This window comes from Crotalus tigris, unplaced genomic scaffold, assembly GCF_016545835.1.
Source record: "Crotalus tigris isolate CLP2741 ecotype Arizona unplaced genomic scaffold, ASM1654583v1 scf7180000018371.15429387391:27106975, whole genome shotgun sequence".
Classification (NCBI taxonomy): domain Eukaryota; kingdom Metazoa; phylum Chordata; class Lepidosauria; order Squamata; family Viperidae; genus Crotalus; species Crotalus tigris.
In genome coordinates, this window is record NW_024096970.1 from 11,744,158 (window position 1) to 11,770,869 (window position 26,712).

The 26,712-nt window shown below is 41.4% G+C and overlaps 2 protein-coding genes across 9 annotated transcripts in view; one reads left to right on the forward strand and one right to left on the reverse strand.

Annotated features, from left to right (window-relative positions):
* Positions 1-26,712, forward strand: part of LOC120311665 (transmembrane protein 68-like) — a 104,217-nt gene that overhangs the window by 12,066 nt on the left and 65,439 nt on the right. The window lies entirely within an intron of this gene.
* On the reverse strand, positions 495-26,608 carry LOC120311672 (transmembrane protein 68-like). Its single transcript, XM_039351433.1, has 4 exons — positions 23,038-26,608; positions 20,754-20,918; positions 19,033-19,226; positions 495-4,928 (listed from the first exon to the last, which is right to left on the reverse strand). The coding sequence occupies exons 1-4, from the start codon at positions 23,303-23,305 to the stop codon at positions 4,857-4,859; spliced, it is 699 nt and encodes a 232-aa protein (XP_039207367.1). The 5' UTR covers positions 23,306-26,608; the 3' UTR covers positions 495-4,856.

Below are 26,712 nucleotides of genomic sequence, written 5' to 3' on the forward strand. Positions count from 1 at the left end.
CTGCATTAACAGAGGGATAGAATCAAGATCACATGAAGTATTAATACCACTCTTCAATGCCTTGGTAAGGCCACACTTGGAATACTGCATCCAGTTTTGGTCACCACGATGTAAAAAAGATGTTGAGACGCTAGAAAGAGTACAGAGAAGAGCAACAAAGATGATTAGGGGACTGGAGGCTAAAACATATAAGGAACGGTTGCTAGAATTGGGTATGTCTAGTTTAACGAAGAGACGGACAAGGGGGGACATGATAGCAGTGTTCCAATATCTCAGGGGCTGCCATAAAGAAGAGGGAATTAAGCTATTCTCCAAAGCACCTGAAGGCAGGACAAGAAGCAATGGGTGGAAACTAATCAAGGAGAGAAGCAACCCAGAACTAAGGAGAAACTTCCTGACAGTTAGAACAATTAATCAGTGGAACAGCTTGCTTCCAGAAGCAGTAAATGCTCCAACACTGGAAATTTTTAAGAAGAGACTGGACAGCCACTTGTCCGAAATGGTGTAGGGTTTCCTGCCCAAGCAGGGGGTTGGACTAGATGACCTCCAAGGTCCCTTCCAACTTTACCACTATTATTATTATTAACTGATTAGCAAAAGTTCATCTATCCCTCTGGTTGGTTGGGTGACCTGTAGAACACACCTACAGTTATTTCTTTTTCCTCTAATATTTACCCAAATATCCAAGAAGGCTTTCATCTGTAGTAATGTGTAGTCATTCCCTACATACATTTTGACACCCTCTCTTCCTACCAAGTTTCATAATAGCTACCTCATATTTGCCCTCATAAACTAGAATTTCATGCTCTCCCTGTTTGTTCCCCATACTTTGGGCACAGGTATTCAGGGCTTTGAGCCCTTTATGGTTGACCCTAGTTTTGCTTCCTTTATCTCCTGATTTGTACTTGTGTGCCCCTTGTTCACCATTCCCTTTCTAGTTATCTGTTTTTCTATGTTGGATTTAGTCCTATAAACTAATATCCTTCCTCCTCCAGTTTTAGTTTAAAAGATGGTCTGAGCCAGTTGTTTCCCAAACACTTACTTGCTGGTCTTTGTGAGATGCAGTCTATCTCTCGTACAGCCCTTCCTGTACATAGTATAATCCATGGTCTAGATCAGGCATGTCAAACTCGCGATGTCACGTGACATCATGCAACATATCGGGACTTTTTCCCCATTGCCAGCAATGGGGTGGGCGCGGTTTCAGTGTGATGCATCTGGCCTGCAGGCCAGCAGTTTGACATGCCTGGTCTAGATGGTACCATTCTTTAGCCAGAAATTTACTTCTACTATGTTCCCTCATTGGATGTTGACCTTTTTGTTGTATGTACAGATGAAAACACAACCTATACTCCTAACTCTTTGACTTTCCTACTTAATTGCTCATAGTCCATTGTAATTGTTTTCAGACTCTTAGCTGTATCATTTGTCCAACATGAATGAGAGAAAGAGATAACAATCTGTGGACTTGATTATTTCTGTGACATTTTTAATCTTTTCACCTGGTAGACAATATACTTCCCTTAAGAAATTGTCTGGTCTACAGACTGTTGACTCTGTTCCTCTGAATATTGAGTCATTGATCACCAACACACACTTTTTTTCTTTGGAAAAGTCTGGGCTACTTTATTTCTTATTACTGGAACCTTACTTCTTATCACTGAAATATTTGGGAAAGACTTTTCTTCAGCTGTCTATGTGTTTCCTGGGGAGGGGAATATGAAATTGACTGTGCAGTTCCAGAGAGGGCTTAGGCTGCCTTCTCAATCCTTTTGTTCTTTACATGACATACTACCATTGCCCTTGCCTTTCCTCTTCATCATCTTTTCTTGGTTTTGTTTGGATAGAGACTTTTGATTTTAACAGTTCATCATGTTCTTCATGTTCACTTTTGAAATTTGCCTGAACAGTGAGCTGAATGGCAAATAAATTTCATAAATAAACAAAGTGTGGGAGTATCAGGAGTTTTAGTGGCTTGACTTGCCTTGAAATTCTTCATCTTTTCTTCAAGTAATCTAACCAATTTATACTTATTGCATGGGTGATTTGAGTTCTCCATAGGTAGAAATACAAACATTGCATACATATTGCATGTAACAATGTTACTAGACTCTTTCCCCATGGCTTTGTTATTATTCATTCAAAAATTTATTCAGGCAAAAAATTATTCTATAGTTTGTTTATAACTCCAGAAGAGACAGACAAATAGTAGTTTTTCTCTTGTGGCACTGTTTATAAACCCTCAAGAAGTAGAAAAGATATAGGACATTTTTTATAAAAAGGGAAAAATTATTATACATATAAAAATAATAAAATGTAAAACATTTTGTAAGATTAATATACTTTTGTGAGATCAATATACTTACAAAGAAAGGACCTAAATATGTCATCATGGACTTTGAAAACTTGGGAAGGCAATTCAAGATGATGGGTGTTCTCACACTATTTTTTCAGTCAGTGAAACAAAAAAATACAAACTAAAGGAACTTTGCAATACTACCAAGGTAGCGTCTATCATGTAAACTCAATCAAAAAGATATATATGATGTTTTCTAAAGCAAACTGAAAATCTCAAAAAGGAGTAAACTAGAAAAGCTAATATACTTTTTTAAAGGGGGGAGAGTAATAGCACAGCTGTGCAAAATTTAAGTAAGTAAAAAACAACAAAAAGCATTTATGAAAGAAAAAAGAACAAGAGTTGGAAAGAGGGACTGATCACAGAAAAATGAAAACAAATAGCTTACAATTTAGACTGGGTATAAGGAAAACTAAAAACAATCAGAATGAGTTGAAATTGTTGCTGTTTATTAAGAATAAAGTGGGCTTATCTAAATATATTCAAAATAAAAAGGGAAAAATTAATATACGAGGTCAGTGGTGGTGAACCTATGGCAAGCGTGCCAGAGGCGGCACTCGGAGACCTCTATGTTGGCATGCGTGCCACCACCAGCAGCAGGTCCATCAGGCCACCACCACCGCCCAGAGCAGGAGCTCTGCCCAGCACAAAGAGGTGAAGCGGCCGACTAGCAAGCTTGAGTAGAGGTGGTAGAGCAGAGGTCACCAACCATTGCCAATTGGCGGACTGGAAGAAAAAGGGAGGGGGAAGTATTTTACATGTGGTGTGCATGCATGGGGCCGCGAGTATGCACGCGCTGCAAATGAGGTGGGGCTAGTGCCTGCATGATACTAGCCCTGCCCCATTCTTGCTTGGTGCAGCATCTTGTATCTGCACCCCGCGGCGCAATGGTGGCCATTTTTGCACCTTGCAGCATAGTGGCCCATTTTTGCGCCTCTAGTTTTTGCATGCCCTCCCCAGGGCACCACAATGCTGATCAGCCCCTGGCACTTTGCGATAAATAAGTGGGTTTTGGGTTGGGGTTTGGGCACTCAGTCTCTAAAAGGTTCGCCATCACTGTACTAGGTCTTCAGTCAAGTTAGAAAAATACTAGCAGAAAAGACTGCTACTGAATAGCTATTTTATTTTCTTCATCTCCAACAAAAGAACATGATCCACAAGGCCATTTAAAAAAACAAAAACAAAATAAGGAGGGTGGGCTGTAGCTTGAAACTCAAAGAAACATGGTCAGGGAATTTATTAGAAATGAATGTAAGTTTCTAGGGTCAAATGAAGTGCATTCTAGATACTAAAGGAGCTTGTCGATAATCTGATCAAGGTAACAATCAAATAAGTTTTCTGCAAGTGGTAACAAGCCTATTAGAAGCTTACCAGCAATGCAGAGATTCAGATGATAGGACATGCGTAGCAGGATAGTGGAGCTAGTAATAAATTTATTTAGTTCCTGGCTTAGTTAATACTGTGAGAACTGATAAATTGGGTTCGGATTTCAAACTGCCACAAAAACTCTGTATGGAAATGCTACAATTAAGTTTTAACAAGACAGAAAGCAGATTAATAATTTATAGCATAAAATGATGGGGAGGTTTAGGGTATGGATGAATGAATAAAAAATCTGGGATGTAAAGAATTGATTAAAGGACTGGAAGAAATTCAATATATAAATCACAAGTAAATAGATGTAGGAGATGATCAGGCTGAGACCAAGGAGGGGTCAAATATGTCATCAGTCTCGAATCCCTTTGCACCCACAAGGGATCTAAGTCCACCTTGAATTCCGTTGACTTTTATCTACCACCAATTCACTTTGACTGTAACTAGTTCAGATTCTTGTAGAGATGGTTACATGCAATAAACCTGTATTCATTTGAATCAACTTGGCTCCTGATTTCTTGCGCTTGACATACTTCAGTTTGCTACATTTTTATTTCAAGTATTGCTCTTTAGTTCCTGGCAATAAGCAGATAACAGGGTGTAGCAAATTGTAATAGGGTTACAACATCTTTTTGCAAGGCACTCTGGAGAGGCCTTGATGCATATCACTCCTGTGATTAAAAGCTATAATTATCATGCAGTTTCCTGTCCTTTCCTCTTCATTTTCCAAATAGGGAAAAGGGTAAACAAAGCAGCTATTTTTTGCAGATCCTCTGACAATCTAAAATGCTCCTAAGTCTTTGGAATAGTGTAAAGCTGAAGAACAAACTCAGCATTTGTGTTATACTTCAAGAAAACCTCTTGTTCACCTATGAAGTACAGAAATAACTGTACCATGCAATACATTCAGTTTTTCTTTCCCAAGAAAAGTTTTTCTTCACCAAGTCAATTAAAACCACAATGAAGTAAAAATAATTATCATTCTATTACTCAACCATCAGCTCAGATTCCCAAAAAGAATGGGGTAGGGATCTGTTTGTGTCTTACACTCTATCTAAATGCTATGCAAAACAGAGAGCTATAGATTGAACAACAAATAATTTTCAAATTAAAATATGCAGTATAATTATGCCTTACTTGATCGCCCGAAGATCCAATATCCTTCTCGAACATTTTGTGTATACATGGGTATAATAGGCTAAAGAAAAAGAAATATTTTTAAAAAATACTTAATTATATTAAACTCTAAGAGCCCTTCAGCCCCTATTTTATTTATTTATTTATACAGGTAGTCCTGAACTTACAACAGTTTGTTTAGTGGCTGAAGTTACAATTGGACTGAAAAAAGTGACTTAAGACCATTTTTCACACTTAGGACTATTTCAGCTTCCCTATGGTAATGTGATCAAATTCAAGACACTTGGCTACTGGCTTTTATTTATGAAGCTTGCAGTGTCCCAGGGCCATGTGACCACTTTTTGTGACCTTCTGACAAGCAAAATCAATGGGGAAGCCAGATTCACTTACTAACTTAAGAACTGCAGTGATTCACTAAACAACTGTGGCAAGCAAAGTTGTCAACTGGGGCTCACTTAACAATTGTCTAGCAATAGAAAGTTTGGACTCAGACGTGATTGTAAGTTGAGAACTACCTGTACTTCATATTTTGTAATCACCCATTTCTCTGGGAGTGGAAATCTGGTCAGTACACAATATCATCAATAAAATTAAACATTAAAATCAGAATAATTTAGAATTAAAAGTTTTAAAATTATAAAAACATCATTATAAAAATTTCAAAAGGTGAAGAATTGTTCCCAGAGGGATAATATGTGGCAGTTTTGAATGTGTATGAGAAGAGCCAGTTTTCTCACCATTTTAAGCTACTCTTCGTGCAAAAGTTGGGTTAAACATTAAGCTCTTGGGCACCCCTTATTTTGATACACTAAGGTCTTTTCACACAGCAGGTATCATAATTTCTTACTGATCTTGCTTAGTTTTGATGCATACACCTAACATTCATATCTTTTCTAACTCAATCTGCACTTAATATATGCATAATTATTATCACTGGTTGACTCTAGTTTTTCTTAATATTTAAGACTGACCCTTCGGCCTCATAATCTTCATCTATGTGTAAAAAAAATATAAGACTAGGAACACCAATCATAATGTAATAATGTCTGGTCAAATAATTGTATTGTCAAGCCCCAAGGGGCTTGCCATTCGGTGGGGGGGGGTAGCAAGCGAACAATCCCACCCCCACCAGCACGCCTTGTTGTCGGCCCCGACGTTGCCCTGCGCGCCAGCCCAGCCACGGACGGTACCGGAGCCAGCCTGCAGCACCCCGCCGGCCAGCTGGGAGGAGGAGAGCAGCCGACGGCCTCTCAGCCAGCCTTGGATGCCGCAGGAGATGCCGCGGCTGCTGCGCGGTGTCCCGCCGGCCAGCTGGAAGGCGGGGAGCAGCTGGCAACACCAGGCGGCGTGTGGCCTCTCCCCGGCGCTGGGGAGGATACAGGAGCTGGCGCAGAGCACCCCGCCGGTCAGCAACGCACCCCCAGTGTGGCCATAGAAGGGGAGGAGGTGCACATTACCAACCGCCTAGCTGAAAAGGACTGGCCAGCGGCTGAGCAAACAGACCTACCATTAAGATTGAAAGCAGCGGACATGGGGCAGCAGCAGCAGATGGGTGGACGCTGGACTGCGGGGGGCGGGGCTGCACGGGAAGAGGGGTTAGAGCACAAGGGTGGGGTTATAAGGGTAATCAGCCGGATGGTGGTTTGTGGGCGGAGGGTGGGGATGTGGGCGTGGACATACTATGAAGAGCTCTGGGGACAAGCCATTCCCAGTGCTGACTTTGTTAGTTAGTGAATAAAATTACTGACGTGCACCGAGTTCCTGCGTTCCTGGCCTTCATTCCGGACGACTTAGGACTTGGATTGTCAGTAAGTCAGCACTCCCCTTCCTTTTTGCCTACCTTCTGCCCTCACCTCTGGAGGATGGCGGAGGGGAAGCAAGATGCTCCTCAGGTGGAGGACACCTCGCTGGCTGGGGCCGCAGCAACTGCCCTGACAGGACCTGTCCAGACAGTCGTGGAAGGGGGAGCAGCCAGTAGTGAGGCCCAAGACCTTCCAGGGCTCCGGCTCTGCGGCGGTGACCACGGATGCTGAGGTTGCCAAGCCAAGGGAGGAGTGGTGGCAGAGCCCAGCATTGACATCACTGGAGGCTGGCCGGCCCCGCAACCCGCCGGGTAGGTCATCCCTACTGGGTTAGAGGGAGAGACGATTAACGGGCGAGGATGAAGACGAATGGAGCTACTCCACCGCTCCTGGCGAGTATACGTTGCATGTCCTTCGAGAATGGTTCGGTGAAGGCAGCTGTCAGGGCCGCTCCTCGCGCCAAAGGTCAGATGGCACTTCTGGACGGGCGGACACGTCGCATTTCCGACTGAGCAGTCCGCGTCTTCGGCTGCCCCAACTGGGAGATGCCATGACAACGGGGCCTGCAATTTCTGGGATGGATTCCGCGGGCCCTTTGGGTCCGGCAGCATGGCCTACTGGCACGGGGCCCGTCGGCTGGGCACAGCCTCCTGGCAGAAGGGCACATGGTCAAGCTGCGGTACCAGGGCCAGCCATGCCGGCCGGAGGTGGTGGGGTAGTGCCGCCTGCGCAATGGGGCCCGGGTCAACAGTGGGGCCCGCCAGCCCTCCTCATAACTTTTGACGGGGATCCGGACAGGTTGGCAATGTTCCTAAGCCACGTGGTGAGCCACCTGGACCGATATGGCCATTTATACCCATCTCAATGGGCCATGGTAGTGGGGGTTACGGCAGGGCTACAAGGAGAGGTGTTGGCATGGGCTGCCGACCTCTATAGCGATCATGCTAGGGTGCTTGGCAATGTAGGATTGTTTTTGGAGGCACTTCACCATCGCTTTGAGGATGCCTCCCGGGTTCAGCGGGCCGAGTCGGAACTCCTGTCCTTGAGGCAGGGGGGCTGACCGGTAGCGGAATATGTCTGTGACTTCCGACGACTAGCCGGCCGGCTTAGTTCGTCATGGCCTGACAGGTTACTAATCCACCATTTCCGGGCCGGGCTGGATCAGGAGCTGCGCCAGGCATGTATTTACAGGGGCATTCCCAATCGCCTCCGGGAATGGTTTCGCGTGGCCGTGGACCTCGATACCAACCTCAGAGAGATCCAGAGGAATCAGGACACCGGCCAGGCACGGGTACCTGTGGAGAAACCGAGGGAGAGCGGACAGAAGCTACCCACTAGTCCGGCTGGCTATCCCAGAGCGACCAGTCCGTCTAGTGCACGGCGTTTCGTTGCTTCCAGTGTAATCAGCCAGGACACCGGGCAGCCGAGTGTCCGGCTCCCACTCCATGAGTGTCCAGTACCCCGAGGGGCCCAGCGCAGACGCCTCGGAAGGGCCCTGACGCATCGAAAGCTGTGGCCCATCCGAAGACCCCGTCAACACCACTGGTATTACCTGGGAGGGACACCATGGCGACGGCACAGTATCGGACAGTCGACGAGGAAAGTGATGACGACCCCGTCAACAATCCGATGGTGAGCGAACCTATAGCCCCTTTCATTCTACCTGTAGTCTTGACGAGCCCCCACTCCGGGGTACGGTGGGAATGTAAGGCACTGATAGACACAGGGTGCACCCGCTGCTTATTCAGCCAAGCGTTAGCCCTGGAGCATGGGATCCAGCTACATAGGTTGGCCCAGCCTGTACGGTTCGAACAGGTAGACGGCTCCCTGTTGGGCGGAGGTCCGGCGACCCATATCACCGAGCCAGTACGATTGGAGCTTGGAGCCCATTGGGAAATCATCCGGGTCGTAGTGGCGCCTGCCATGAGTGAAGCCGTGATCCTCGGCCTGGCATGGCTGGATAAGTGGGAACCCACTATTTGGTGGGAGGGAGGGTACCGTAGGGTACGCCTGAGTGTGGGACGCCAGCCCCCCAGACAGCTTCAGGCCCCAGGATTAGACACACCGGCCCCAGTGTGTGGAGTGAGTAGGGGAGGGGGGACCTGTTTCCCAGAGAATATCGGGTCTTGGCCACAGTGTTTAGTGAGACAGAGTACAACCAACTACCCTCTCATCGACTGACGGACTGCGGCATTGAAATTGAACCTGGGACCAAGCTTCCAAAGCCTCGGATGTATGCCATGGCACCCAGAGAATTGGAGGAACTGCGACGGTTCATTGATGTGAACCTGGCAAGAGGCTTTATACAACCAGGTCGATCCCGGGTTGCTGCCCCTGTATTGTTCCAAGAAAAAAAGACGGATAATTACGTCTCTGTGTTGACTTTCGAGGCCTGAATGCTGTTTGCGTGGAACATCTGTACCCACTCCCCCTTATGAAAGACCTGCTGGCCCAATTAGGGAGAGGATCTTTACCAAATTAGATCTGCGGGAGGCGTACTATCGAGTACGAATACGACGGGGGGACGAATGGAAGACGGCGTTCAATTGTCCTTTAGGGAGTTTTCAGTACCGCGTTATGCCGTTCGGGCTGCAGGGGGCTCCCGCTGTCTTCATGCAATTAATAAACCAAGTACTGCACGAACACCTTTATCGGGGGGTCCTCATCTACCTTGACGACATTCTGATTTATACCACAACCATGGAGGAGCATGTTGCACTGGTACGACAGGTATTGCAGAAACTATTGGAGGTGAAATTATACGTTAAGTTATCCAAATGCGAGTTTCACCGTACGCAGTTGGATTATTTGGGCTATCGCATATCAGCGGCAGGAGTGGAAATGGATCCACTTAAGGTTAAAGCAGTTCTTGACTGGCAGGCTCCCACCACATGAAGGCAGTTGCAAAGTTTCCTCGGATTCGCCAATTTCTACCGGCAATTCATCCCATCGTTTGCTGGCGTGGCTCACCCTCTAACGGAACTCTTAAAGACAAAACACCTAAAAGGTAAGCCATGACCTGGCCAGCCGGTAGGATGGACCATGGCCTGCCAAAAAGCATTCGAGGAACTCAAAGCACTTTTTGCGAGGGAGCCGATATTGCTCCATCCAAACCCCGACGCCCCGTTCGTTGTTCAGGCTGACGCGAGTGACGTAGCTGTGGGGGCTGTCCTACTCCAACCAAACCAACGGGTTACTGCAGCCGTGCGCATATACGTCCCGCAAATTTACCGTGACGGAGCGCGGGTGGGCCATTTGGGAAAAGGAAGCATATGCCGTAAAATGGGCTTTAATGACCTGGCGGCATTTGTTGGAAGGCCCCGCATCCATTTGAGGTGTGGACTGATCACTGGAACCTTGAAGCACTACAAAAACCACGGTGCTTATCACCAAAACATGTCTGGTGGGCCCAATATTTTACTCGATTCCGGTTTACTCTGAAATATGTACCGGGAGGAAAAAACTTTCTTGTGGACGCGTTATCCCACCTCCCTCAGTACCATAGCGACTGGGAGGAGGTGGTACAGGCAATAATCCCTTCCTGTACTCACAGAGTAGCCGGCATAAAGACATCACGAACGACCACCGTTACACTACCGGAGTTTAGGGAGGCCGTAGTACATGATAAGTGGTTACAGGACCATCCAGGACTACTAACCCAAAGGGATGGGCTAGCATGGAAAGCCGACAAACTCTATGTCCCTGAGAAGTTACGTCTACCCGTCCTTAGAAGATGCCACAAAGCCAAGCAGGCAGGACATTTCGGCTTCCTAAAAACCCTCCATCACGTCTGACGGCAATTTTGGTGGCCCTGCCTAAAGCCGGACGTGGAAACGTATGTCAAAACCTGTCACGTCTGTACTACCGCGAAGCCCCGAGTGGGAAAGCTGATGGGCCTACTACAAAAGGTAGCGGATCCACGACAACCCTGGGAAGAGATCGCAATGGACTTTATTGTAGAGTTGCCCTCAAGCCGCAACTACACGGTAATATGGACCGTAATCAATCTCTTCTCGAAACAGGCCCATTTCACCCCGTGTAAAGGGTTGCCGTCGGCACAGCGGTTAGCCAGAATGTTTGTACAGCATGTCTACCGACTACACGGCATGCCACGACATATCATTTCGGATAGAGGAGTACAGTTCTCAGCCCGATTCTGGCGTACGTTTCTGACGTTAATAGGATTGTCCCAGGGCCTTAGCTCGGCCTACCATCCATCAACCAACGGTGCTGCAGAAAGAGTGAACGCTATGGTTGAGCGGTACTTACGTAATTACATCACCTTCCAGCAAACAGACTGGGTGGACTTACTACCATTCGCTGAGGTGGCATACAACAACACCATACATAGCAGTACCGGGTTCGCTCCTTTCCGGGTGGTGAACGGGGTAGAGTTTGAACCATTTCCGGAGTAGTCCAACGAGACGGGTAATGTGTACATGCCCCAAGCGTGGATGACGCGGCTAACAGGAATTTGGGGAGTAGTGAAGGAAGCTCTATGACGGGCTGAGGCAACCCCCAAAAGCCAGGCTGATAAGAAAAGAGCTGACCACCCACCTTTTAAAGTTGGGGACTGGGTCTACGTGTCGACAAAGTATCTTAGGTTGCCAGTACCTAATAAGAAATTAGGCCCAAAATATGTAGGTCCATTCCAAGTGGTAAAAGTAATTAACCCGGTCACGGTATGATTGAGGCTACCCCCATTCCTGGGAAAAGTGCACCCGGTGTTTCACGGTAGCTTGTTGAAACTAGTACGAGGGCCCGCTGTGGGTACTAAGGGGCCTGGGCCAGTCATTGGGGCTGAGTACGAGGTACAAGAGATAATCGACTCCCGAATAAGACATGGCCAATTGCAGTACCTCATCCAATGGAAGGGATATCCCCTGTCAGATGCCTCTTGGGTGAGGGGGGGGACGTTCATGCCCCTCGACTAATACGGGCATTCCACCAGTGCTGGCCGGAGAAACCGGGTCAGGCACAACACAACCGAGGGAACTCACTCTCTTGTCGTTTTCTTACAGGTGAGGATGTGGTAGGGGGAGCTGCATGTCAAGCCCCAAGGGGCTTGCCATTCGGTGGGGGGGGTAGCAAGCGAACAACCCAACCCCCTCCAGCACGCCTCGTCATCGGCCCCGACGTTGCCCTGCGCGCCAGCCCAGCCGCGGATGGTACCGGAGCCAGCCTGCAGCACCCCGCCGGCCAGCTGGGAGGAGGAGAGCAGCCGACGGCCTCTCGGCCAGCCTTGGATGCCGCAGGAGATGCCGCGGCTGCTGCGCGGTGTCCCGCCGGCCAGCTGGGAGGCGGGGAGCAGCCGGCAATGCCGGGCGGCATGTGGCCTCTCCCTGGCGCTGGGGAGGATACGGGAGCCGGCACGGAGCACCCCGCCGGTCAGCAATGCACCCCCAGTGTGGCCATAGAAGGGGAGGAGGCGCACGTTACCAACCGCCTAGCTGAAAAGGACTGGCCAGCGGCTGAGAAAACAGACCTACCATTAAGATTGAAAGCAGCGGACATGGGGCAGGAGCAGCAGACGGGTGGACGCTGGACTGCGGGGGGCGGGGCTGCACGGGAAGAGGGGTTAGAGCACAAGGGTGGGGTTATAAGGGTAATCAGCCGGATGGTGGTTTGTGGGCGGAGGGTGGGGATGTGGGCGTGGACATACTATAAAGAGCTCTGGGGACAAGCCATTCCCAGTGCTGACTTTGTTAGTTAGTGAATAAAATTACTAACGTGCACCGAGTTCCTGCGTTCCTGGCCTTCATTCCGGACGACTTAGGACTTGGATTGTCATGTATTACATTTGCAAAGCATACACATAAAAAAAACCCACATTAACAATCAAGAAAAAAAGAGAATAAAAAGAGAATAGGAATAAAATATTTTTTAAAAAGAAAGGAAAAGACAAATATATACAAAGAATAATCTCTGGCTTCTTCCAAGGATTATGAAGAACACTTTTTTTATTTCTCCTTTTCTTTTGGGGAGAAAATGGACATTTTGTTATGGTCTTAAAGAGTTGAACATAATGTAGTAATCTTTGAATTGTAGGTCAATCACCCAGGCTAAATATTATCAATCGATCATGTAGCAAGATTATAGATCAGGGTGTCAAACTCGCAACGTCACGTGATGTGTCGGGACATATCGCAACTTTTTTCCCATTGCCAGCAATGGGGTGGACACAGTTTCAGCATGATGCATCTAGCCCGTGGGCCGGCAGTTTGACACCAGTTATAGATTATATCTTACACTTGTTTGTGCTCAATGTCCATAATATATTTGGTTATTTACAGTGTTCTTTTTATGTTGTATGCATCTCATGAACCAGAATGCCTTTTTTTCAAGCACAAATTAGAAACTCAACTAAGCTAGAACAGGCAATAATAAAAGAAACACTCCTTCTAAAATGGAAGCAATAATGTTGTCATCCCGAAAGAGTAGGGAAACTTTTTAGGGCCAATGGCACACAGGAATTTTGAAAATGTGCAGCAGATAGTTTCATAAAAGTTTCCTGTTGCACATTCAGAAAATAGCCTACATATGGATATGACGGTCACAAAAAGGCCTATTTATTACAATGGAACTTTTTAAATTGCAGCCTACAACCCATATGATGTTCTCTACAATCCTAGGTTTATTTCCTCACCATCATCATCTCCACCACCCACTGCTTTGTTGAGAAACATATCTATGTTAAACCATCCAGCACTTACTAGCCACTCAGTTATTTGATAAGATGAGTGACTATATACACTTCTTTTTCATTTCTTTTCTAAGAAAAGTTATGAGAAGTCTAAACAAATTTCTGGAAATATACAATAATTGCCTGGAATTTTGGGTTCATGGCATGCCCATTTGCTATTTGCTAAAAATATTGGTAAGTCCTACTTGATTGTCTCAAACATTTCTACTACTAACAAGTTAGTGTTTATGTATGTTCTTGCGCATGACCTCGGTTATTTCATAGGCCTCTTTAAGATGTGATTTAGTGGCCTCTGTGATTTATTGCCACACATGATAGCTCATTGGTTGTCTTCATTCTGTGCTTTCACATGAATTTCAAGACAACAACTCTTTTTGACACTCACCATTCAATCTCTCAAGTGTACTCAAGACAGAGCATCTATAATTTACTTAATCTTTTTTTTAGGTTAAATCTGAGGTCAAAGCCTTATCACTGAAGTATTGGATTCCGAATGAAGTATTAATTAGTCTCTCTTCTTATATTGGATATTGGTTTTCATCTTAAACTTTCTTCTATGTATAAATAAAGTCATTTGTACCAAACAATAATCCAGGTTGTTGTTGTTTTCCTACCTGAACATATATTTCAGGTTCAGTGCATGTAATGTTTGAGCAGGGGGTTGGATTACAGTTCTGGTCTTCTTCCTTTCCATAAATCTTTGCTGTTTCAGTAACTTTCAATTGTGAATGAGCAATTTCTACTACTTAATGTGTTACCAATAGCATTTTCTAGGGACCATCTGGTTTCTTTAATTGTTATAGCACTCTCTTGTTTCTTATGGCAAAATAATTTGATCTTTATTCGAAAATATAATCAATGTGGCATTGTCAAAAAAATTACTTCTTAGTTTAAGAGCTCTTGCTAACTATTCAGTTATTTTGGTTTAATGGTAGACAAAATCTTTAATGGTAGATAAAACTTTTATTATCTTACTTTTTTCTTGGCCCATAACAAGCCTCAAATTTCTGCAATAGGATTTAAAAGGCATTGCTTTCTTCATCCCTGAATATAAATGTATTATACAATTACAAGAAATCTCCAGCCACTGCCTAGAGCAGTGTGTTTTTCTAGGTGATCTATGTGGTAGCTGATTGCTGTCACGTAATCCTTGCTGTTAAGAAATCCTTGCTGAAAGCATTGCCTTTGATCTTCCACATTCCCAGGAAGCCTCAATTTTGGCAACGACTCCAGAGCATCTTTTAAAAAATGAAGAAGAGGAGGAAGAAGAAGCTAACAGCAAAAAGTGTGCTATTCTGTAAAGGTTGCTCAGTAATGTTGCAATTGATCTTCTAGCCTTTTGCTGATTCTGTTTTACAGTGCAACAATAATCACATTTTAATAAACCTTTTAATAAACCAACAGAAGGGTTTTTTTAAAAAAAAATGTTTGTTTTTGGTTTTAATCAAACCTTGGACTCTAGCATCCATTACTGCTGCAGAAGAATTCAGCAAGCATTCCCTTCTGACACCATGTGTTGTTCATTTATGAGAAAGCTATGGCATGGCAGAAAAAAGAAGGAGGGTAGTTTAAAACTGATGGGGTGGAACTACCAGCAGGTCATATAGCAAACATTTAGGCCAGTTACAAGTACCTGATATTCCACTATTACATGGGAATCACATGGCAGGCAAAGAAGACAGCAACGTTTAAGTACCCTCAAAGGGTAACACATATCCTGAAGAGCCAGTGCAATAGGAAGAACAAGATATACACCATCAATGTGTATGCCCTGCCAGTCATCAGATACCCTATCAGTATAGGACAGGAAGGCTGCTGATGTAAAGATCTGGAAGTTTCTCAAAATGTATGGATGAGAAAGAGAGATGGGGAATCTGGTGTCAATATAACTGCTGTGGATGAAACTCAGAATATTCAGGTGTACATCAGTAAGATGACATTGAAAGATGAGCTCCTGAAAAAAAATATGCCTGAAGCAGAAGCAGATATGCAAGGAAAATCAAGTGGAGGAAGTGCCATGGCAAGGCAAGACCCTGCATGGGATGCACCATTGACAGTTGAGGTGCTGACAGTGGGCATTCCTACCTGCATTGAAGCACTGATCACTGCAATACAATAATCATTAAGCAATAGAGGTTTCCAGTTTTGCGTCATGGCAAGATGGATGCAAGATGGCAGGGCTCTGCCTTCTGTGACCAATTTTGCCCTGCTGGGGGTCCTGGAAAGGGTGTAAAGTTGCCCCGAAGAAATGAAGAGGAAGGGTGCCTTGTTGATCATGGAGAAATGGCAGTCTTTCCATTTGATCCAAAGAAAGTCCTCTAAACTAGCAGAAGAAAGACCAGCCACAACTCTGCGGCCGATCATTAGCCGCTGACAACTGAAGAACAAAAGCTTTCATTAGCATATCATAAACAGCATGTTTGGAACCGGGTGATTTTCTGGAACTGGATCTTTTCTTTACTATTTTACAACTAAATGTCCTGGGAAAGGTTCCCAAGATGCTAAAAACCTCTGGATGTGAACAGAAGTGTTTTAAAATTTTTATGGGGGACAGAAAGATACAATACTACAGTTTTGATAAATTTGAGAATTGTTAAGATTTTTCTTTAAAAAAAATCATTGAGGTGAAATAAGAAATCAACCCTTTGTTTTAAGAATGGGAAATGGACTTTGAATAACATCTAGTGGTGGATTTAAGTATAGCACTATAACTAGCCCCTTGACAGCTTGGTGAGTTTCAGCTGAAGGGAGAACAACTGGCAGTAAAGAAAAATATTTTGTCATATTTATCATCCTGACCTTCTTGGACTATAAATACTTACTGAGCTTGGACTTTTAATCTCAAGAGCTAGTGGGAGAGAAAGAAAAAAATTATGAATATGTCTGGCCGCAGGGAGGTTGAACATTTTGAACACTTGGAACATTGTGGATTACAACCTTGCCCAACTGATAATTTTCAGAATACTTGAGACAAAGGATTACTATAAAATTTTGCCATTAGGACTGGAATATAAAGGCTACATATAAAGACTAGAAAACTAGAGGAAACTTTGTTCCACTCTGGGACTGGTGACAGAGGATTTCTAGGAATGATGCCTCAAGAAAAAATAAATACCTTTCAGAAGGAAATATTTTCCATGCTATAACTAATTCATTAAACAATTGTTGCACACAAAGGAGATATAAAAAGAATACATAAAGAGACGAAACTAACCTAGATGATATAAATGACCAAATCTCCAAATTGAAGCTACAACTGGAAAGTTCCCAGATAACGACTACAAAGTATGAACAAACAAATCAGAAAATAGAGGATGAAGTAGAAGAAATGGACCTAGAGATGGAGGAGATAGGAGAAGGGAAATATGGACTACCATATACAAATAAAATACTGCAATGAAAATACAAAAGACCCCTTACTCCTTTCTCCCAAATACACCTGAGGACAAGGAAGAAAATTATAGAAAATGGAATATAGAGTGGGCAGGGGAAATCTTTAGGGAATGTGGATGTGCAGAGTTCCCCCTAAAAATACTCTACCTAAATTGTCTTCCTCATGCCAAGCATCTTTCACAAAAATAGAAAGAAAATTTTGGGGTGATTTAATTGCCTTGGCCTGGAAAGCTGCTTGGCAAAGAAAGAAAGCGAGAGTTAGATTTAAAAAACAGAGGATTTGATCTATCAGAAGGGGAACTATCTGTTTAATATGGATGACCCTTAGATACAACTAGATTTTTATAATGGAAGATATGATTAAGAATTAAAATAGCATTTTTTTCTTCTTTTGATATGGGAAATTTGAAAATAAGAGGATTGGTATGAATATTTTTTAGCTATATAAATGTAAATAATACTGAGAAAATCATAAATGACAAAGATACTTTAAATATTGATGAGAAATCAAACTTTAATAAGAACACAAAAACAGGATATTGACTTATGAATTGATATTATTATTTGTACAATAATAGTAAAATATAATTAAGATGTCTACATCAATAGTATCAAGAATTGTAACTGTCTAATGAGGGGAAAATGAAAAAAATATGGGGAAGAAAGGAGGATCAAGGAAAAAATATTGGATTGTGTAGTACTGAATAGATTTAGATTGAAAAATGAATGTTAAATATGTTGTTTACTAAGCTCTAAAGAGTGTAATTTTTTAAAAATTAATAAAACATAAAAAAATAGTCACTAAGCAATAGATTCATAAAAGCATGGATCAACCACACTAGACGGACTTGAGGTGCAGACTATGCAAAGATGACACAGAAGATTTCATTTATTCCTCTTTCATCCAGGTCACTGTTCTATGTGCTATAGTCAGTCCCAGATAGGCCCATGGATACTGAATTTCACTACCCATCTTGCCTTGGTCAATTAAGAATTTTACAGAATGCTTTTAAATAAGGTGATAATAACAATTAGATTACCAGTTTTAGTAATTCTTGTGACAAACGCAGCATTCACTGCTAATGGTAAAGTCAGCCAGTTATTTTGGTCAGCAAACCACAAATGGAACCAAAGTTCCACTTTAATGCAAGATAGATTTTCTGTTCTAACAAGCAAGGTAGTCTTGTTGTAGTGTATAGGTAAACTTAGTATACTTATTTTTGTATAAAAATAAAGTGATCTGTAAATGGTTGAATAAGATTATAATGCCTTCCTTCCTACTCTTGATTATTAAAGAATACAAAATACAAAATGGGTCTGAAGGGATAAAATGAAAAAACAAACAGGAAACAGAAAGAATTCAAAATGTTAGGAATCTAAGAGAAAAGGACCGAAATGTTTGAGACTTAATTTTCTCTCCAAGTGCTCTATAGTGGTACCTCAATACTCACTGTTGTTTCCAGGAGATGTGAGTACCAGAAATGATGAGTACCAAACAAATTTTTCCCATAAGGAATAAGCTCGTGCATTGAGTACCAAACAAATAATGAATACTGAGACAAAATGTTCACGTCAAAATGCATTGAGTACCAAATTCGATGAGTTTCAAAGCGATTAAGTACCAAGGTACCACCGTATTTATAAACTATTTCTACTTGCATGATTAGTTTCATTATCCATTCTAATATGGCCTTTCCCTCCATACTGGATACCTGCTTCAATCATCCTTCTGTATACACAAAATGTCAATTATTTAATCATAAATCTTTTGAATAGGTCAGTACTTCCCATTTTTTAACTGGAATGAATATCTTATCAAAGGGTTAAAAATATAAAAATTGTAATTGCTTGTTAAATAATTGAATATTAAGAAAATATTTGAGATACTAAAATATTTATCATTAAAATAATGGAAGAACAGTATTTTCTGTGATGGCAGTAAAGTCGCAGAAGATGTGACATAAACAAGAGGGGAGATACAGTATGGACCTAAGTTAATTGAAGGAAAAGAGTTTTGCTGTTATAACTATGAAGAATTAAATAAAAAGCTATTCCGGTTTGTTCCAAAATTGGGAAATATGAAATAGGCTACCATTATTTACCTACTTAACTTTTAAACAGCAGTTACAGTAAATATACTTTGTGAGCTGTTAATTCTCAAAAAATCCGACCACAATACTTTCATAAAAAACTAATTTAGCATCATATTTTGTCTGAATAAACCATAATCAGCAAAGATTTAATAATGATATGAACACGATACTTACCACTTTTGTATCTATCGCTAACTGAGCAAAACCTTTACGCTTATGCCATATGAGCTTGTATGATTCATCACTAAAGAGTGCTTCTCTCATTCCTCCTGGAGAAATTCCAAGTAGCTTGCCTTTCTTGAGGACATTTAAACACTCTTCCTTTTTATTTTCTATAATACCCGTCACACCAGTTAATGCTTTAATACCTGAAAGAAAGTGCAGGATTACAAAATAATATGTTACATGTAAAGATCTATGAAGTTTCATTAATGCTTTACTTTAAAATAATAGGGGGGAATCAAATCAGAATTTTAAAGTGTGTGGATCTGATTTGGGAAAGATACTGTCTCTTATGTACAGGTAGTTACAACATGATAATAAATAAAGGAGAAAGACATTTTCAGTCTTCATTTGTTTTAATTTTTAATTTCACCTGAAGGGTGAAATACTAGTTATAGGAAAATTTAACATACTTTCAATTAATTTTATGTTTATAGTTGCAGAACCCATTTCAAAGTGATATCTTGAAATTATTTTTAATACAAATAAGTCATGGAAATACTTCACATATTTGGCCAAATAAAAGCATTTTAAAAATTTATACTATGCAAGGATTCATTGAAAATTAATCTGTAGTACAAAAATTGTATCCATCCTATATATTTTAAAAAAAAGAAATGGCATAATTTCTGCCATTTGGCACAGCATACTTTTATATTACTTTGTTAACCGTCTTGCCTAACCATGTACTTGTGTGAGAATTTGAAATTTGCATGGAATTGTGTGGTTTTTAAATGAGCCTAACTGATTTAATATAGAATATAAAAGAGCAATGCCAATGCAAGATGAGGTGTTATAAACAATTTTGTTTCTTGTTTGTGGAAACAAATTAAGGGAATTAAACCATTTGGGTGTTTTCTGATAGAACACAGATTAGAGCCAGAGCAACATGGATTAGTAGCAGAAAGAAGTGCCAGATAGCATGCAGGTTTAATAAATCATCATCATCATCATCATCATCATCATCATCATCATCATCATCATCATCATCTATTCTGGGAGCTCCTGAAATAAAGCAGGGAAAGAAGGAGCAATGCACACTACCATTAAAATCATTTCAGCTCACATGTGTTCTCTATGTTAAAAGCCCAGTTCATCTACAGTGATTCTGCAAAACATCCAGAACTGCAGTGTGTTTGTTTGGGGTTAGTTTTATGAAACACTTCTACTAATGACCAAATGATTCTATTATAATACATTTTCTTTTCATGAGCAACCTATTCTAAGAACAGACTATATTATGTCAGAGGCCTATATAAAACTGTTAATTCCATACAGTGCTTTTTTTCTAAAAAAAAAAAAAAAGTTGCCGGAACTCACACACGTCATACAACCGGCCTTGCCTACCCTACAAGGTTCCATCCAAAAAAGGTGCCGAAACTCCGTTCTGGACGTTCTATGAGAAAAAAAAGTCCTGATTCCATATATAGATAAGAATATTTTCCCCTACTCTTTTGTTTAACCCACTTCTAAATTATTAATACTAGCCAACAATTTCTAGCAAATAGAAAGTGTTTTCTAAAACAAGCTTTGAGAACTATTGACAGCTGCTGGCTACCAACACAAGAAACTGATCATATAAAAATCCATATTTCAAGTTTCCTAAGTTTGGAAAAACAAACTGAATGAAATGTTTTGCCATCATACATATTAATATAACTTATAAACATCACCTGGGAATATGAAAAGACAGTCATCTGCTATTGAGTAACAACACCTGCGCTTCAGAATAAAAAATTTAGCCAGAAAATACAAGTAGTCCAAGGGAACCGCTCCATGGTAATAAATAATTAGGCCTGGCCCATCTGGTATGTTTTCGATGCCATGGAGCTCATACCCTGTTTAAAATGCAAAGTATAAATCAATAATTATTCCATATTATGCTATATAAATCAGTAATGCACTAATTAAACTGTCATGCACATTTACTGAATGTTTCTATTGCAGACAATCATATTTTAGATATGATTAACTAATAAGTAGTCACAATCAAACAATTGCCTGAAAGTTCCATGTAGTAAAAGCTGCCATCTATGGTTAAACAGTTTGAATTAAGAATATACTTTCTGTGAACTTCTTTCATTTATGGAGTCATAGCAAGTGGTGGCACCTACCTAATCTTGGCTAATTAAACTTAAGTACTTAAGTACTTAGAAACTAATAGGAAATTCCAGAGCAAAGCAAACAAAACACTCTCTCAAAAGTTCAGTAATACAACTTCTGTAATGTTGCCAAGAAAACTATATTGCACATGTTTAATATAATTACTTGGGCAAGTGTTGTCTTAACCATTTAAGAAACGGTTTCCCAAAAATCCATTCACTGAAACATTCCAGTGACTGAGCAAGAGAGAAGACATTTTCCTTAATTAGGTTTTTGCATCCCAAGATCTATCCCAGAATTTGTTATCTACCCTGCTTTCCCACCTTCTAAGATCATGGTACAAATTGCTACAGTTTGATACAGGGAGGGAAGAACCAGCAAGTACTACTGCTTCACTTCTTCAATCAGAGCACCCACAGCAGAATTCTAATGAGATGCTTTCATTGATGGATTCCTATGCTAGAGATGAACAGCCTGAGGAATACTTGGCAGTACGGAAAAGGTTATGCTATGGTGCATAAACTTGAGCATCTGTAGATAACAATCTGTCCCTCAAGTGTTTCGACTCAACAACTGGAGTATCCTTATCAAAATTCAGCTGGTACTAACAAGCATGCTACAATTTGTATTTGTAATCACACCACAAGATACTACTGGAGCAGATGTATTTATAAATCTGTAGCCCTTATAGCAGGGGTGTCAAACTTGCAACATCACATGATGTGTATCGCAACTTTTTTGCCATTGCCAGCAATGGGATGGGCGTGGATTTGCTATGATGCATCTGGTCTGTGGGCTGGCAGTTTGACACTCTTGCCTTATAGAAAACAGAACCAACAGCTAATGAGCCCCTGCTCCTCCTGGCCAAAAGCGGAGCACTGAAAATAATCAATCATTTGGTGTTGGTTAGTTGGTTAGTAACAAAAGCGTCTTCCCAAATCCTTCAGTTTTATACCAAATGCCAATTCTCTCTACTATAAAAATGTGGAATAAAATTACACTGCTGGCATTTTTGTGTTTATGTTTGTGACAGGTGTCACTTTCCAAGCATCTTATGATGCAATCAAGACTATACTGTCTTTGGGCTCCTTTATTGAATCATAATATTCAATCATATTGGGATAGTAGAAATTGGGAGGCAAAACAAGCAGAAATCCCTTCCGGTGACCTTCTTTCTCCTCTCAGTGCAACAAAATGCTTCAGCAATACTTGGCATTTCTCAAGTAGCAAAAAACTAATTATAATGGTAGGCATACAGCAGCTGTGGTAGGTGATCAACAGAAGACTTAACTCCATCTTGACCTGGTAGTACACTTAACACCCACCATCATTTACTGTTAAATATGCAACCACCAGGAACTGAAATTTGACATTATTTAAAGAATCAGTAATTGCCCTACCCTGTACTGCAGGACTGGCCAATTACTGAGCCTTTAAACAGATAACAACAAAATTCAAAGAAATAAGACACATAAAAGAAACTGAGGCTAATAAGTCAAATGTATTAAATACTATCATATTCTTTGTTGGATGTTGGTCAATGTTCCCATTTTTAGTGCTTTTATATAATGCATGTTACAATTGGAGGACTTAAATAGCTAATAATACTTTAAAAACAAATATTGTATTAACTGCTGGTTGTTCATCACCCAGAATTATGTTCAGTGATGTAGGCAGCCACATACACTTATTTAGTGAATAAATAATTTATGGCAGAGTTTGATACAAAATATCAAAATATTGTGAGTTAAAACATCTGCTATCTCTGTAAGTACAGTTATACTGACACAATCCAACAACTGTAGATAATTCTGTAAGAGAATCTAAGTTTCTCACTAATATACATTTGCTTACCATGCCATAATCTTCCATATCCATCCAATATGGTTGCTATTATTAGCTTCACAGGATCCCATATATTACTGCAATAATTTCCATTCAGTTTGAGTGTCCTTTGATACAGGTGGAGGAATAAAGCAGAAATATAGAAAAATAATACGATGGCAAGTGGAACGGCAAATAATATAGTAGCAAGCAGCAGCACTGAGTAAACAACTATATAAATAAAATTGTTAGGAAGCCATTCTTCCAAAAGATATTGAAGGCATGTAGAGAAGATCATGGTTGACTATTAAGGCAAGCAGCATTTAGTCACATTCTTTCTACAGCACTAGTGTCTTCAGCCCACAGAAAATAATTCAAGTGCCCAGTCAAAAACATCACAGATATCTAAATATGCTAGCTATGCAACAATCAAGATAATCCTGATAAAACACACCCAAATCTAAATCAACCAATCCAAATGATAGACCCAGTTCAAGTTTATCAAGCACAAAATTAATTACTGGGAAAGGGAATATTGCTAATATATGCAATTGGATGTGGAGCAAAAAAAAGGAAAACACTTTGCTAGGAGAAAAGAGGAAGTCAGCTAGATAATACTACTGTAAAATGTATTATTTGGCTGTATCCTAAAACAGGATAAAATGTTTCCATCAAGAAGCAAAAATACTTTTTTTTTCAATTCCATATATACTGGATAACCATTAGAGGGCAACAAAGCCTTCCTATCTTTTAGCCCTGCCTAAGGGTCCTCTTAATTTCTGCAATTCAGATCTGGCAATCCTTCTACAGACCAGTATTTCTCAACCTTAGCCAGAATTTCCCAGCCAGTATGGGGAAATAAGCTTACTTATTTTTAACAGTATACCATATTTCAATATATATTTTAATCAAAATAACTGCATAACAAATCTTAACAGAAGAACTATATGCCACATGGATTTTCTCCATGATGATCTAATGTATTCTTTCAAGTCTTGTGGAAATCGTTACAAACCATAGCTGACCTTACCTGCAAAACCTATCAGATGTTCATACCCATTTATAACCAGTAAGAATAACCACGCAAAAAACCATTCAGGCTACAAAACACAAGGGGCCACTAAATAGTTTTTTTCGAATTAAGAATTTTCGTAGCTTTTTGCTCTCTTCCATCGGCCGTAGGGATTTCTGCAATCCGGACGCGTTAGTGATAACCAGCACAAGAAGTTATGTACTTGAGAAAGTGAAAAACGTTTCTTCCGCTCTTTAACACGCTGCTGCAAGGTGGGTCAGCGTATTTAATTTCAAAGGAATGAACGACAAGGATCTCCTGAAAATATTTAGCAGATGATATGGGCACAGTTCTACATCCCCAGATGTGCTGGAGGGCGGTTCGCAGACTGGGAATTCAGTGGCCTGCAGTTCAACACAGGTGGATGACCTGCTAAGAGGAGGAGGTTCCGTCCCATAGCCGCTCATTAAACCAGTCCTGCCATTTTCCTCCTCTTACGCCTTTTTTTTTTTTATCGTTCTCCAAAAATGCCTGTCCTAACCACGCAAACCTACGGAAGCTTCCAGAGAACCGCATCGGTATTGCCTCGCCTCGCCTCTACTTGCCTGCTGGTTATCACTGCTTCTTTCGCTTTCCACCGCTCGTCCCATAGCAGCTCCTGGTCAGTCTCTATTCAGCTTGTACCGGAGGGGGAGGGGGGAACCCCAGACGCAATCAGGGCTCCAAGCGAAAAAGAGCCTTAGCGACAACGGCTGAGGAGTACAGAGGGGGTGGGGTGGGGAAGGACCCACAATGCTCCAAAGAGCGAGGCTGGTTCTTTGCATCTCACTCTTCCTGGTCCAGTCTGAAGATTTTGTTTTTTTTCTCAGAGAATAAAACGCCCGCTAAACTCCCACTTTCTTCGACAGTAAATTTCCCTAACGTTTTCACGAAAAGCGCCTGAAGAAAATCCGTACGAGTTACACTGGTTTCAGAAACGTTCTTGCGACACCAGTTCTCAGAGAAAGGCCAACGGCGTTCTCAACGGGAGCTCAACCGGAACTCGGCAGGCTGGAGCCTCTGTGCAATAATATAATGACTACCAGAAGCATCTCCACGCGTTGCAAGAGAATCCGCTGAGCCTTTAAGAATAGCACCGGCCCCTAAAGTCGGACACAACTGGACAGGGGGAACCTTTGCCTTCTTAGTATTCTCAGGAATCTTCTCCAACACCAAAGTTCAAAGGCATCTATACTTCCTGTCCTGATTCTTTAATTTCCAATTTTTGCATCCGTAGAGTGTCACAAGGAGTACCATGGCTTGCACATAAAAAAAAAAAAAAAAAAAAAAACAGCAAAGCTTCACAGTTATCAGTATTCCTGGGAAAATCTGTATTTTTCAGGAAAGGGGTCAGCCAATTAAGTTAAGCAGCTTGCCTTTAATTTTCAATATTGGTGAAATAATATTTATGGCATCTACTAGACCCGATGATTTTATTTGAAAAGGCACTTTGGAGTGTGAATGCAACAATTTTTGTGACTCATGCAAACACCTGTATTTGTTTACCAGAGCTGATGGCTGGATTGAAATTCTCTTCTAATCATATGATCTTGCAGAGCAACATGATTTGTATTCATGACTTGCACAGGTAGTACTTGAGTTACCACCACAACTGAACCTGAAATTTCTGTTGCTAAGCAAAACATTTAAGTGAATTTTGTTCATTTTACAACCTTTCTCACCTTGTTTGATTCCCTTGTTAAGTGAATCACTGCAGTTGTTAAATTAGTAACATGGTTGTTAAGTGACTCTGCCTTCCCCATTGACTTTGCTGATAAGATCACAAAAATATGAGCAGTTGCAACTATCTGAATTTTGATCATGTGACCAAAGGGATGCTGAAATAGTCCTAAGTGTGACAAATGATCATAAGCCACTTTTTTCAGTGGCGTTGTAACTTTGTATGGTCACTAAATGAACTATTGTAAGTAAAGGACAACTTGTAATGAATTGCAGACATCTGCTGCATTCATGTTCCTATTCTTCTGAATTAAATCTTACAAGAACACCCACAAAAAAATCCCACAGTACAATAATTTTCTTGAAACACTAACAAGCTAATCAAAAGGGATAAACATTCTTAAAAGACTGCTCATAAATACTTAATAAAATATAGATTTTTCTGGAACCTTTAGAGAGATATGTGCCTTCTGTGATAATTTTAGTACTTATTGCTTTAAAGCTTTCTAATTCTATTTCATTGGTAAGTTAACTGTGTATCAGAATAAAATTTATTTTTATTTGATTTGACTGGTTGTGAACTAGTGTTCTTATCTTTTTATGGGGGGAGTATTGTTACATGCTGAACAGAAGTACAACATTGAACAAATGATTGAAAAGTAACTTTACAACTAGTCCTTGCATTTACAACCTTTGCAAATCTATAAAGGAAAGGAAAACTTAAGATCATAAACATAGTCATGATTTCACTTAGTGACCACTTTGCTTAATAACTGATTTACCAGTCCTAATTGTGGTCGTTAAACAAGGACAACCTATATGTAGTGTAGGGAGGAACTCTCCCGTTCGGTCCTTCCAGCCGGGATTCCCTTTTACGGCGCGGTGCAGAAGAAATAGATTGTGAAGCCAGCTACCAGAAAGAGGTTTTATTTCGAGGATCAGCGTTGAGTGACAATTCAGCTCGAGTCCCCGGC